We start from the raw sequence: 15,637 nt of genomic DNA on the forward strand, positions 1-15,637 counted from the left end.
CCTATTATTTCTAGACAAAGGACTAGGAAAGGGCAGACTAGAGGGGAGGGGGCAAGATGGTGGAAGAGTAAGGTCCCCAAGTCACCTGTCCCCACCAAATTACCTAGATACCTTTCAAATCATCCTGAAAACCTACGAATTCAGCCTGAGATTTAAAGAGAGAACAGCTGGAATGCTACAGTAAGAAGAGTTCGTACTTCTATCAAGGTAGGAAGACGGAAAAAAAATAAAGAAATAAAAAGCATCCAGGGGGGAGAGGCCCCACAAAGAGCCAGGCTAAGGCCGCAGGGCGAGTGTCCCCAGGACAGGAAAGCCCCATCCCGGAGAAGCAGGAGTTTCACCAATCTTCCAGGACAGAAAAGGGCTAGCAGGGAGTTGGAGCAGGACCCCAGGAGCGGGAGGGATAGGGGGATGCCCTCAGGCTCCCAGGAGCACTAACAGAAGAGGTGTGCCCCGGGGAAGAGCCTGCCACACACCGAGGCGGAGCTCCCTAAACGGCGGCAGTGCGCGCCCGGCTGGGCTCGGAGTCGGCTGTGCGTGGAGGGAGCTGCGCGGCCCCAGGAGCTCGATTCCAGCAGAGCAGGCCCCGGAGCCCAGGGCACTGGGGAACACGGCCTGGATCCAGGGCTCCCTCCGTGACAGGCAGAGGCTGGGAGCGCACAGGACAGCAAGGAAACTCCTACCGCTGGGCCGCCCCAAGCTATGCAAATCGGCGGCCTACGCCCCCGGAGCATCCAGGCCCCTGTGGAATGGGCGCTGTGGTAGTTACTGCGGGAGGGGACTCCAGGGCTGGAGAGCTGGCCGGCTGCCACTATTGTTGTTCCTCCTGGGGCCTCACAGGATAAACAACCCCCACTGAGCCTCACAGTAGCCTCACAGGATAAACAGGATAAACAACTCCAACTGAGCCGTGCACCAGGCAGGGGGGTGAGCAGCTCCCCCAAGTGCTCACACCTTGGAAACAGCACTGCAGCCCCACCCCCTGTCCCCCAGAAGACCATCTAGAAGGACAGGGGAAAAGCAAGTTATTGACCAAGCAGCACTGGAAAGTTCCAGGGGAATTCGAGGGATCTACAGTATCAGAGGATACTCCCCCTTGTTTTTTGTTTTCTGTTTGCTTCCTCCCCCCCTTTTTTCTTTTTTTCTTCTTCTTTCTTTTTTTTCCTTTTCTTTTTTCTCTTCTCTCTTTTTCTCCTTTTTCCAGTACAACTTGTTTTTGGCCACTCTGCACTGAACAAAATGACTCACTCTGCACTAAGCAAAATGAAAATCTCACCTCAAAAGGAAGAATCAGAAAAAGTCCTCTCTCCCAGAGAGTTACAAAATTTGGATTACAATTCAATGTCAGAAAGCCAATTCAGAAGCACAGTTATAAAGCTACTGGTGGCTCTAGAAAAAAGCATAAAGGATTCAAGAGACTTCATGGCCGCAGAATTTAGATCTAATCAGGCAGAAATTAAAAATCAATTAAATGAGATGCAATCCAAACTAGAGGTCCTAACAACAAGGGTTAACGAGGTAGAAGAACAAGTGAGAAACATAGAAGACAAGTTGATGGCAAGGAGGGAAACTGAGGAAAAAAGAGAAAAACAATTAAAAGATCATGAGAATAGGTTAAGGGAAATAAATGACAGCCTCAGAGGAAAAATCTACGTTTAACTGGGGTTCCAGAGGGCGCCGAAAGGGACGGAGGTCCAGAATATGTATTTGAAAAAATCATAGCTGAGAACTTTCCTAACATGGGAAGGGAAACAGACATTCAGATCCAGGAAATAGAGAGATTCCCCCCCCCAAAAAAAATCAATAAAAACCGCTCAACACCTCCACGTTTAATAGTGAAACTTGCAAATTCCAAAGATAAGGAGAAGATCCTTAAAGCAGCAAGAGACAAGAAATCTCTAACTTTTATGGGGAGAAATATTAGATTAAAGGCAGACCTCTCCACAGAGACCGGGCAGGCCAGAAAGGACTGGGAGGATATATTCAGGGTCCTAAATGAGAAGAACCTGCAGCCAAGAATACTTTTTCCAGCAAGGCTCCCATTCAGAATAGAAGGAGAGATAAAGAGCTTCCAAGATAGGCAGAAACTGAAAGAATATGTGACCACCAAGCCGGCTCTGCAAGAAATACTAAGGGGGATTCTCTAATGGAAAGAGGAAGTCCAAGGGAACAATCCACAAAAACAGGGACTGAATAGGTATCATGATGACACTAAATTCATATCTTTCAATAGTCATTCTGAACGTGAATGGGCTTAATGACCCCATCAAAAGGCACAGGGTTTCCGACTGGATAAAAAAGCAAGGCCCATCTATTTGCTGTCTATAAGAGACTCATTTTAGACATAAGGACACCTCCAGCCTGAAAATAAAAGGTTGTAGAACGATGTACCATTCAAATGGTCCTCGAAAGAAAGCAGGGGTAGCCATCCGTATATCAGATAAACTAAAGTTTATCCCGAAGACTGTAGTAAGAGATGAAGAGGGACACTATATCATACTTAAAGGATCTATCCAACAAGAGGACCTAACAATCATCAATATTTATGCCCCGAATGTGGGAGCTGCCAAGTATATCAGTCAATTAATAACCAAAGTTAAGACATACTTAGATAATAATACACTTATACTTGGTGACTTGAATGTAGCGCTTTCTACAATCGACAGGTCTTGTAAGCACAACATCTCCAAAGAAACAAGAGCTTTATATGATACACTGGACCAGATGGATTTCACAGATATCTACAGAACTTTACATCCAAACGCAACTGAATACACATTCTTCTCAAGTGCACATGGAACTTTCTCCAGAATAGACCACATACTGGGTCACAAATCAGGTCTGAACCGATACCAAAAGATTGGGATCATCCCCTGCATATTTTCAGACCAAAATGCTTTGAAACTAGAACTCAATCACAAGAAGGAGTTTGGAAGGATTTCAAACACGTGGAGGTTAAGGACCATCCTGCTAAAAGATAAAAGGGTCAACCAGGAAATTAGAGAAGAATTAAAAAGATTCATGGAAACTAATGAGAATGAGGATACAACCGTTCAAAATCTTTGGGATACAGCAAAAGCATTCCTGAGGGAGAAATACATCGCAATACAAGCATCCATCCAAAAACTGGAAAGAACTCAAATACAAAAGCTAACCTTGCACCTAAAGGAGCTGGCGAAAAACAGCAAATAGATCCTACACCCAGCAGAAGAAGAGTGTTAATAAAGATTCGAGCAGAACTCAACGAAATAGAGACCAGAAGAACTGTGGAACAGATTAACAAAACCAAGAGTTGGTTCTTTAAAAGAATTAATAAGATAGATAACCCATTAGCCAGCCTTATTAAAAAGAAGAGAGAAAAGACTCAAATTCATAAAATCATGAATGAGAAAGGAGAGATCGCCACCAACACCAAGGAAATACAAACGACTTTAAAAACATATTATGAGCAGATATACGCCAATAAATTAGGCAATCTAGAAGAAATGGACGCATTCCTGGAAAACCACAAACTACCAAAACTGGAACAGGAAGAAATAGAAAGCCTGAACAGGCCAATAACCAGGGAGGAAATTGAAGCACTCATCAAAAACCTCCCAAGACACAAAAGTCCAGGGACAGATGGCTTCCCAGGGGAATTCTATCAAACATTTAAAGAAGAAACCATACCTATTCTACTAAAGCTGTTCCGAAAGATAGAGATGGAATACTTCCAAACTTGTTCTATGAGGCCAGCATCACCTTAATTCCAAAACCAGACAAAGACCCCACCAAAAAGGAGAATTATACACCAATATCCCTGATGAACATGGATGCAAAAATTATCAACAAGATACTAGCCAATAGGATGCAACAATACATTAGGAAGATTATTCACCATGACCAAGTGGGATTTATCCCTGGGATGCAAGGCTGGTTCACTCATAAAGCAATCAACATGATTGATCATATCAGCAAGAGAAAAAACAAGAACCATATGATCCTCTCAATAGATGCAGAAAAAGCATTGACAAAATAAGGCATCCATTCCTGATCAAAACTCTTCAGAGTGTAGGGATAGAGGGAACATTCCTCAGCATCTCAAAAGCCATCTACGAAAAGCCCACAGCCGATATCATTCTCAATGGGGAAACACTGGGAGCCTTTCCCCTAAGATCAGGAACAAGACAGGGATGTCCACTCTCACCACTGCTATTCAACATAGTACTAGAAGTCCTAGCCTCGGCAATCAACCAACAAAAAGAAATAAAAGGCATTCAAATTGGCAAAGAAGAAGTCAAACTCTCGCTCTTCGCAGATGACATGATACTGTACACAGAAAACCCAAAAGACTCCACCCCAAGATTGCTAGAACTCATAAAGCAATTTGGCAGTGTGGCAGGATACAAAATCAACGCCCAGAAGTCAGTGGCATTTCTATACACTAACAGTGAGACAGAAGAAAGAGAAATTGAGAGTCAATCCCATTTACAATTGCACTAAAAAGCATAAGATACCTAGGAATAAAGCTAACCAAAGAGGTAAAGGATCTATACCCTAAAAACTACAGAACACTTCTGAAAGAGATTGAGGAAGATGCAAAGAGATGGAAAAATATTTCATGCTCATGGCTTGGAAGAATTAATATTGTGAAAATGTCAATGCTCCCCAGGGCAATTTACACATTTAATGCAATCCCTATCAAAATACCATGGACTTTCTTCAGAGAGTTGGAACAAATCATCTTAAGATTTGTGTGGAATCAGAAAAGACCTTGAATAGCCAGGGGAATATTAAAAAAGAAACCATAGCTGGGGGCATCACAATTCCGGATTTCAGGTTGTACTACGAAGCTATGGTCATCAAGACAGTGTGGTAGTGGCACAAAAACAGACACATAGATCAATGGAACAGAATAGAGAATCCAGGAGTGGGCCCTCAACTCTATGGTCAACTAATATTCGACAAAGCAGGAAAGACTATCCTCTGGAAAAAAGACAGTCTCTTCAATAAGTGGTGCTGGGAAAATTGGACAGCCACATGCAGAAGAATGAAACTGGACCATTCTCTTACACCATACACAGAGATAAACTCAAAATGGAGGAAAGATCTAAATGTGAGACAAGTTTCCATCAAAATCCTAGAGGAGAACACAGGCAACACCCTTTTTGAACTTGGCCACAGTAACTTCTTGCAAGATACATCCATGAAGGCAAGAGAAGCAAAAGCAAATACGAATTGTTGGAACTCTATCAAGGTAAAAGGCTTCTGCACAGCAAAAGAAACAGTCCACAAAACTAAAAGACAACCTACAGAATAGGAGAAAATATTTGCAAATGACCTATCAGATAAAGGGCTAGTATCCAAGATCTATAAAGAACTTCTTAAACTCAACACCAAAGAAACAAACAACCCAATCATACAATGGGCAAAAGACATGAACAGAAGTTTCACCAAAGAAGACATAGACATGGCCAACAAGCACATGAGAAAATGCTCCGCATCACTGGCCATCGGGTAAATACAAATCAAAACCACAATGAGATACCACCTCACACCAGTGAGAATGGGGAAAATTAATAAGGCAGGAAACAACAAATGTTGGAGAGGATGTGGAGAAAGGGGAACCCTTTTGCACTGTTGGTGGGAATGTGAACTGGTGCAGCCACTCTGGAAAACTATGTGGAGGTTCCTCAAAAAGTTAAAAATAGATCTGCCCTACGACCCAGCAATTGCACTGCTGGGGATTCACCCCAAAAATACAGATGCAGTGAAATGCCGAGACACCTGCACCCCGATGTTTATAGCAGCAATGTCCACAATAGCCAACCTGTGGAAGGAGCCTCGGTGTCCATCGAAAGATGAATGGATAAAGAAGATGTGGTATATGTATAAAATGGAATATTACTCAGCCATTAGAAACAACAAATACCCACCATTTGCTTCGACGTGGATGGAACCGGAGGGTATTATGCTGAGTGAAATAAGTCAATCAGAGAAGGACAAACATTATATGGTCTCATTCATTTGGGGAATATAAAAAATTGTGAAAGGGAATAAAGGGGAAAGGAGAGAAAACGAGTGGGAAATATCAGAGAGGGAGACAGAACATGAGAGACTCCTAACTCTGGGAAACGAACTAGGGGTGGTAGAAAGGGAGGTGGGTGGGGGGTGGGAGTGACTGGGTGACGGGCACTGAGGGAGGCACTTGATGGGATGAGCACTGGGTGTTACTCTATATGTTGTCAAATTGAACACCAATACAAATAAATTAAAAAAAAAGAAAGGGAGACAGAACATGAGAGACTCCTAACTCTGGGAAACAAACTAAGGGTGGTAGAAAGGGAGGTGGGTGGGGGGTGGGGTGACTGGGTGGCGGGCACTGACGGGGGCACTTGATGGGATGAGCACTGGGTGTTATTATATGTTGGCAAATTGAACTACAATAAAAAAAATACATTCTGACACCCTAAAAATTTAAATAAATTAATTAATTAAATAAAAAATAGAAAGGAAAGATAAGAAAATAAAAAAGGAAAAAAAGGAAAGGGCAGACTAGCAAGACAGACAACTTTTAGATGATTACCATTATAAGCACTATGGAAAAAATCTGCAGCTCTGCCCATGTCAACAAGGCCAAGTGGAAAGCCTACTCTTACCCCACTGTAACAAAAAGGGCACTGCTTCACCTTCCCCTACTGCCAGGGTATTGTAAAAGAGGACCAAGTAAGGGTCTGGATCTTTCATCCTCTCTAAGTGGTAATGAAGTCCTCTTGGTCTGTCTGACTCTGAAACCCATGTTGCTTCCATCAGATCATGGTATTTAATGAGTAAGTTTAAAAGATAGCCAAAAAGCCCACCAGCACCAAAATCAAATTTTTATGCATCCAATTGTATCAAAAGTAGCCCAAACATATTTTTAGCCATTTAGGGTCTGCTTGCTTTGCATACTCCTTAAAACCTACCCCACATCTGCTAATAAGAGTTAAGCCCAGGGTCACGAATACCCCAAACCACTGCTGCCATTTAATGCTTTCTAACCTAGAGAATCCCCACAATGCTACTGAAGCAGATCACCTAAGCATGTAACTTCCACTTCCCCTCTCCCCTAGGAGTTTCCTTGCCCTCCACCCCCTGTGGATGGTAGAGCTTATGCCCTCGATAAGCCTCTGGACAGTCTCATGCTGTTAGGGACTTCCCTTCTCATACAACCCTAAGTGCCACCCAATAAATCTTGTTATGTGCTCCTGCCAAAAAAAATGACATGGGGTCTTATTATTTTGATACCTTTGTTTCTTTCATTTTTCCTTTAGGGTAAGACACTCTATTCAACAAATCTCTGTTGAGGGCTTATTATGTTCCAGGCACAACGCTAAATGAAATATAATGAAAAGATAGGGAAGGTAAAACAAGATAAGGAGTAAGGACAGAAGGACTATAGCTTGAATGAATACTGAAGATTCAGCCAGGTGGTTGATAGGGGCAAGCAAAGGGAGTCGTACCTGAAAAGCTCATACTTTCCCACCAGTTCAGATGATCCACGGTTGACTGCCAACTCTTCTGCTCCTAATGTGGGTTTTCTTCATCTAACCCTGTATTACTAACTTCACCATAACATCTGATTGAACCTGCAATCTCCCTAAAAATAGTATTCCATGTAATGTTAAACTACTTGAGTATAGAGTGTGTATGTGTATGATGTGTTGCATGGGTTTTAATACACTTGGAATTCTGCCCAATATCCCTCATGGATTTAAAAGTAGAAGTTGGGAGGTGGAGTTTCCAATCTCTGTTGATTAGCATTCTTTCTGCAAATAGTCTGTTTTTAACCTTTGTTCTCTATTGAGTGATTTATATTTTTCTTACTAATATTAGATATTACTATTTTCTTTGTTATACTTGTTGCAGATATTTTGTCTAATTTGCTAATTATTTATATACCTTTCTCTATGCAGAAGTTTAGTTTTCATATCATCAAATCTGTCAGTCTTTTCCTTTTTGGCTTTTGGGTTTCTTGTCATTCATCCCCTCCCAGAATTTGAAAAATATTTGAAATACCTTTAATAATTTTAAAGAAATTTTTATGTTAGGGTGTCTGAGTGGCTCAGTTAAGCATCTGCCTTCAGTTCAGGTCATGATCTCAGGGTCCTGGGAACAAGCCCTGCATTGGGCTCCTTGCTCAGCGGGGAGTCTGCTTCTCCCTCTCCCTCTGGCCCTTCCCCCCACTCATGCTCTCTCACTCTTGCTCTCTCTCTTTCTCAAATAAATAAATAAATAAATAAATAAATAAATAAATAAATAAAATCTTTTAAAAAATAAATTTTTACATCTTTGATTCTACTTAGAATTTATATACGTCTAAAAAGCAAATCTAAACTCCAGTTCACTGTCTTTATCAGAAACCTACTACTTCCTGACCATGTTCATAGTATCATTCTTTTAGTCACCCAGACTTGAAATTGTGTCATAATCTTCAACTCCTCTTCATCCCCTGCCTCTCCCTGTAACATCACCACTACCATTGAGAATTAATGGCCAAATATACATTCTCAATGATCTGACTTTCAACCTCTATGTACTACCATCACTCCTCCCTCACAATGTGAATACTTTCACCAAAACAGCCCACTGTTGCTTATCATATCCAAAACACACCGTATACATGGCTACTTTTGTACCTTAGCTCATGTTCTTCCCTCTGCCTGAACTATTCTCCTACACCACACCCCATCTCCCCTTGTTGGAATTCTAGCTGTCCATCAAGGCCTCGTTCATCTGTCATGTCCAGAAAGCTTTCTCTGATCTCTAGGAACAAAAAGGATCATCCCTGATTGTGAGATCTCAAAGTACGTCCTTTCATATTATTCATTTATCTATTTTTATTTTGACCATTTCAAACTTAAAGAAAAATTCTAAGAATAATACAAAAAAAATTGTGCTGGATATCCTTCACCCAAATTCCTGAGGTTTAATCAATCTCTCTCTCATTCTCTTTGTCATAATAATCATCATCATCACACATACATGTTTTTCTGAGTCATCTGAGACTAAGTGGCAGACATGATCCCCTTCTACCCCTAAGTATTTGGGTGTGCATTGTGTATTTCCTAAAAACTAGGAATTCTCTTACACAAGCAAAGTACATTTGCCAAAATCAGAAAATTAGGGGCACCTGGGTGGCGCAGTTGGTTTAGTGTCCAGCTCTTGATTTCTGCTCAGGTCATGATCTCAGGTTCCTGAGATCGAGCCCTGCATGGGGCTCCGTGCTCAGCATGGAGTCCTGAGATTCTCTCTGCTTCTCTCCCTCTGCCTCCACACCTACTTGTGCACTAAATAAATAAATAAATAAATAAATAAATAAAATATTTTAAAAGAAAGAAAGAAAAACAAAATTAATGTTAAAACAGTACTATTATCTAACCTACAGATCAGGTTCGCCGGTTGTCCCAGTAAGGTCTTTACAGCAGAAGAAAATCTAAATTGTGCATTTCATTCAGTTCTCCTGTGTCCCTTGTCCCCTTTGATCTAATACAGTTCTTGAGTCTTTATTTTTCATGTTATTTGACATTTGTGAAGCATGCAGATGAATTATTTTTTACAGAATGTCTCTAAATTTTGGGTTGTTTGATGTTTTCTCATAATAAAATTCAGATGATGCATTTTTGGCAGGAATACGACTGACATCATGCTGAGTTCTTTTCAGTGTGTCATATCAGGAGGGTACATAGTGTTGATGAGCTCCATTGCTGGTTTTATCACTTGGCTAAGATAGTATCTTCCACATTCCTTCACTACAGAGTTTTAATGTTGTACCTTGTAATTCAAAAGTATCTTGTGGAGATATGCTTTGAAACTGCAAATATCCTATTACTCTTCAAACTTTCATTCCCTGTTTTGTTTAATCCATTGTTGACTCTTCCTATGGTATTTTTAATTTCATGTTTTAAAAAACATATTTAATATATTTAATTAATGTATATTTCTTATTTTTAACATATTTAGTATGTTACATACATTACATAGAATATATATTTACTGTAATTTAATGTATTGAATAGATAATACATTATCATTGTTCAAACTTTTTGAAGTACAAAAGGATACAGTGAAAGGATAAAAAGTCTTTCTCCCACCTCTGGTCCCCCAGATACCTTGTTCCCTAACTCACAGACAGTCACTGTTACTGGTTTGTTGTGTATCCATCCAGGGGCATCTTATGCATATGTAGGTATAAATAAAGCATATATGTGTATAATTTCACACCTGTTTCACCAAATGGATGTATAGTATATACACTGTTCTGTACCTTGCTTTTTTCCACTAAAACCATTTATCTTGAAATTCATTACATATATACATATATATTCCATTTTTATGACTGCTTAACAAATATCCCCAAAACTCAGTGACTTAAAATAAAAGCAAAAAGTATTTAAACTATTTGTCACAGTTCTGGAGCTTGTCTAAGCTCAACTAAGCAGTTCTCACTTGGGATCTCATTCAGTTGTGGTCTCACAGTTTCTGGAGCTGAAGTCACCATGAGGTTGTCCACTCATATGTCTAGGGTTTCATACTGGTTGTTGGCTGGCATCTCAACTGGGGCTGTCACCTGGAACACCTACAGTTGACCTCCCTCATGTGTCTCTCTGCTTCCCGACAGCCTAAAGCCTAGGTTCAAAGAGTGGCCCATAAAAGGATCCAGTGGAAGATGCCCTAATGTTTACAACCTAGCCTCAGAAATCATACAGCACCACTTTCAACTTAGTCACAAGCATGCCTGGGTTGAAAGAGAGAGAATGCAAACCCACCCTCTTCATGGAAGGACCATAAACGTCACGCTGTAGGAAAAGCATGTTAGAAGTCATTTTATTTTTTTAATCTTTTATTTATTTACTCATGAGAGACACACAGAGAGAGGCAGAGACATAGGTAGAGGGAGAAGCAGGTTCCCTGCAGGGACCCTGATGCAGGACTAGATCCCCGGACCCCAGGACCAAGACCTGAGTCTAAGGCAGGTGCTCAACCACTGAGCCACACAGGTGCCCCTTGAAGTCATTTTAAAACATACAGTCTGCCACAATCTAGATCTATATCGTATTTCTGTAATAGTTGCATAGCATTTCATTGTTTGAACATACCATGATTTGTTTATGCAGTCTCCTATTGATGGACACTTGAGTTATTACCCATCATTCACTATCACAAACAATGCTATAGCAAATAACCTCAGAGCATATATCATTTCTCATGCATGGATTCTATCCTACAGATATGCCAGAAGTAGAATTCCTAGATCAAAGAATATAGAGATTTTTAATATCAGTGTATATTTCCAAATAGCTCTCCAGAGAGATTGTCCCAATTTTCATTTCCATCAGCAAGATATTGAGAGTATTTATTTTCCCAAAACCTTATCAATGCAGTGTTATCAAATTTGGGGATTTTGGACAACATAATAGATTTCACAAAGTGTTATCTTAGTCTAGTGTTAATTTTAATTTTTCTTATTGTGCATGAGATAAATCTTTCCTATATTTAAAATCCATCAGTATTTGTTTGACCATATTTCCTTTGTGTCTTTTTTTTCTTATCTATTTGTTCCAGTTCTTTCTTTCAGAGAGACAGAGAAAGCATATGTGGGGGGAAGAGCAAGGGAGAGGAAGAGAGGAGACTCCCACTGAGCATGGAGCCCAGTGCAGGGCTCAATCTCATGACCCTGAGCTGAAATCAAGAGTTGGACACTTAACCAACTGAGCCACCCAGGCACCCGTGTTGAAGTTCTTTATATATTAGGGAAATTGGCCTATGAATTGTAAATGCTTTTGTTTGTAATTTGTCCTGTGACTTTGCTTAGTGTTTTTTTTGCAATATGAATTTTGTTGTTTTATGTATATAAATGCATCACTATTTCTTTTATGGCTTCTGGTGTATAGGTTATAGTCAAAAAGTCCTCTTTTTTAAAGATGTATTTATTTATTCATGACAGACACAGAGAGAGACAGACAGAGACATAGGCAGAGGGAGAAGCAGGCTCCTGGCAAGGAGCCCAATGTGGGATTCGATCCGGGACCTCAGGATCGCGCCCTGAGCTGAAGGCAGACCCTCAACCACTGAGCCACCCAGGAGTCCCAGTTAAAAAGTCCTCTTGCCCTCAAAGTTATTAAGTAGTTCTCCCATATTTTTCTAGTACCTTCACATTTAAATCTTTGATATATTTGGAACTCTGATGCTCAGTGTAAGGCATGAATCCACCTTCTTTTTCAGATGGCTGCTTGATTGTCTTAACATTGTTTAATGAATAATCTACCTTCATCATATATTAAATTCCCAATTTCATAGCACTTTATTTATATTTTATGATACTTCACAGTTGACGTGTGTTATGGTAATCTTTACAACAATAATGTATATGCATCTTTTGCAAATAAGCACACATTCTTTTTATCTCTTTATTAGTTCCCTAAGTGTAGCATACTTTCTGAGCTTTCAATACTTAAATTAAATATTTGACCTTGTTTTCAGCAACAATGAAGAGGGTGAAGAGGGTAAAAATGTGTTTTGTCAAAGCAAAGCTGAAACTAAGACTTGTTCTTATCTAGGTATTTGGGTTTCAGGGCCAACTACTAATCATAGGTTTACAAGGATTCTTAGTAAACAACATTTATTTCCTAATGAGATAGACCTATCAAAAACAGGCATATCCATTATAACACTGAAACAAATTATTGTTGCCAGCAGTTTTCCTTATAATTAATGTAGATCTCTCTTTAACATTCCAGAGGACCTGACTGGGACACTGAATTATATGATGAAGAAAGTGCAACAGTCCAAGAGCTGCTTACTGAACTGTATGGCAAAGTTGGAGAAATTCGTCACTGGGGCCTGATCCGATACATCTCTGGAATCTTAAGGAAGAAGGTGGAAGCACTTGATGAGGTACTATGAATTCTTCTTGAATTTATACCAAATCTAAATGGAGATGCTTTTTAAAAATTGGTTTCTGTAATTGATTTTTAAGGCAACCACAGCATCTAATCATTTGAGATGTCTTTCTCACACAAAGTCGCTGATACTCAATTAGCTTTTTATTTTTGAATGCCAAATATACAATACTGAAGTTTATAAATGATAAGAATTCCATAGCTTAAGAATGAATTTACAGTAGGTTTGAAGTTCCTACCTCTTAGGAGATAAAAATACCTCATTGTTTCTTCCTAAAAATCTCTTTCATCTGGTCTACATGGTATTTCCTGGAAAGAGGGTTTGATATGTCAATAAATTAAGCAGGAGCAAAGGTCTGTAGGCCGAGAAAAGTAATTGTCATGGGAAGTGGAGGTGTTATGGGAAGGATAATGCTATTATGCTATCCTTCTTAGGCCTGCACAGCCCTTCTCTCCCATCAGAAACATTTGACAGTGGGACTCCCTCCAGAACCTCGAGAGAAGACCATCTCTGCGTGAGTACAGCTTTAGGTTGGGTTTGATCGAGCTGCTCTAAACCTTTAAAGAGCTGTGTGGACTGATCATAATTCTCTTGCTCTAATCTGACAGTGGATGATAATGTCCTACATGTGTGGGCTTCTGTCAGAGACACTTGGCATGAGAATGTTGATAATGACAGGGCACAAGTAAATGGAAGAGTAAATTCACAGAAAGTAGTACACAAATATAGTTTGCTTTTTAGGGTTTTGTTGTTGTTGATGTTGGTAGTGGTGGTTTTGGGTTTTGTGTTTATTTTTTACTTACTGGCTTTTCCAACCTCCCACCCAAAAGCAGTCCAAAACAGGGTAGGCAACTAGAATTAGCACCCACAAAACATCCACTATACTCTAGGCTCTCTTCCAGGCCTCTCTTTGGCTTGTAGATGGCTGTCTTTTCACTATGTCTCTTCACATTTCTTCCCTCTATATGCGTCTTTGTGTCCAAATTTCCCAAATTTTTATATAATAACACTAGGCATATTGGATTAGGGCCACTCAATGACCTTACTTTAATTTAATTACCTCTGTAAAAAAAAAAACCTCATCTCCAAATAAGGTCATACTCTAAGGTACTCTGGGCTAGGATTTCAACATGTGAACTTTGACAGGACACAATTCAACCCATAATACCTTACTCTAGGCAAACAGAACCTTTTTATCACAAATCAGATCAATTTTGTGACTACCATGGCAATCCAAAAGAACATGGCATGGTCCAAGCTCCATTCCCCCAGGGCGCTTAGTATGAGCAGGAAAGCCAGAAGTGTGGGAAGACATATGCGTGTGTGTGTGTGTGTGTGTGTGTGTGTGTAAATTGATGAAACATAATCAATATGACTAAGGTGGGATCATAAAGTAATAAAATGGTTTCCAAAAGGCACAGCTTAAATTTAGTCTATTACTTTCTAGCCATAATAGTTACTTGTCATATGTTAAGAATTAACCATGAAAGACTGATCTGGAATGACCTCATGGGGTGAGTTTTAAATAAAATTTTGAAGTAGAAGGGCAATCCAGGTTTAGAGAGGAGAGAGTAGAGCTCTCCTGAGTTGATAACAGGCCAAAGTGGAATGGGGAGGCAATGAACTTTAAAGACTGAAAGAACCAAATGTAGTGATGATGAGATATTGAAGCAGTGACTTGAACTTGGAAGATTTTTTAATTTTCTTCGTGTATTTAAGCTAAATAGTCACAGAATTTTGTCTTTCTTCACTGTCTTCTCCCTCAGACCTCTGCCCTATGAAGTGCTCACTCGGCTGATAGATGAGGCTAGTGAAGGGGACATGAGCATCTCAATCCTTACACAGGTGAGCAGAATTATGACACCTGATATGGTGATCAATATTTTTGTTTTCAATTGATCTGGCAATTTCCAAAGACTACAAAGTGGGCTTTGTGAAACTTGGACCATAATTTTTTCTATACTCATTCCATGCACAGGAAATAATGGTATATCTAGCCATGTATATGCGAACTCAGCCTGGCCTCTTCGCTGAAATGTTTCGACTTCGAATTGGTCTAATCATACAAGTTATGGCAACAGAACTGGCCCATTCCCTTCGATGCTCAGGTACTTAATGACTATTTTCGGCAGAATTCACTTTTAATGTAGGTCTATTGAGTTTTGGATCAGGAGGTAAAGAAAGTGAAAACATTTTATCAGTAGCTCAGAAGCTGCATATAGCAATCTTGTTCCCATGCTAGTCAACCTGTATACAAATCATGAGACTGATATGACAAATTTATGTATTAGCTCTGCACTTCAATATTTCACCTCTTGGGGGCTCTGCACTCCACATTACGTTCCTTCTAACTCCTAGAGTGAGCCTAAGTGTGCATCAAATTTGAGTGTGACAGACAGTTTGATTCTGACTCAGTCAGTGCAGCTTCTCGACCCCAGATTAAGTCACTGAAGCAGTGACCATACTGTCATTATTCTGTCTAGTAAACAACAGGACTGAATAAAGGAATGCCATATTTCTATTAATATTTATCTGACAGAACTCTCTTTGAAATTAACTATAGTAAAAAAAAAGAAATTAACTATAGTTATATTTGGCAAGTTAACAGGTTTAGTTAGAAGAAAAGCAGGGGCCTGTGGAAGCTGTGGCACAAAATTGTATAAAGTGTAAGGGAGGGAAAGGGATCCCCCCTCCCCGGCATGACAGGATTATTTTT

The 15,637-nt window shown here is 40.0% G+C and overlaps 1 protein-coding gene across 10 annotated transcripts in view; it reads left to right on the forward strand.

The window, feature by feature from the left end:
• Positions 1–15,637, forward strand: part of PHKA1 (phosphorylase kinase regulatory subunit alpha 1) — a 179,971-nt gene that overhangs the window by 144,022 nt on the left and 20,312 nt on the right. For all 10 annotated transcript variants that reach the window (XR_013374805.1, XR_013374806.1, XR_013374803.1 and 7 more), the window contains 4 exons: positions 12,759–12,915; positions 13,356–13,435; positions 14,688–14,766; positions 14,900–15,029. Coding sequence is in view for 7 of the 10 variants with exons in the window: in XM_077888633.1 (XP_077744759.1) it covers positions 12,759–12,915; positions 13,356–13,435; positions 14,688–14,766; positions 14,900–15,029 (446 nt within the window). In the remaining 3 variants the exon portion in view is untranslated. The remainder of the gene's footprint in view (positions 1–12,758; positions 12,916–13,355; positions 13,436–14,687; positions 14,767–14,899; positions 15,030–15,637) is intronic.

This window comes from Canis aureus, chromosome X (genome assembly GCF_053574225.1).
Source record: "Canis aureus isolate CA01 chromosome X, VMU_Caureus_v.1.0, whole genome shotgun sequence".
Classification (NCBI taxonomy): domain Eukaryota; kingdom Metazoa; phylum Chordata; class Mammalia; order Carnivora; family Canidae; genus Canis; species Canis aureus.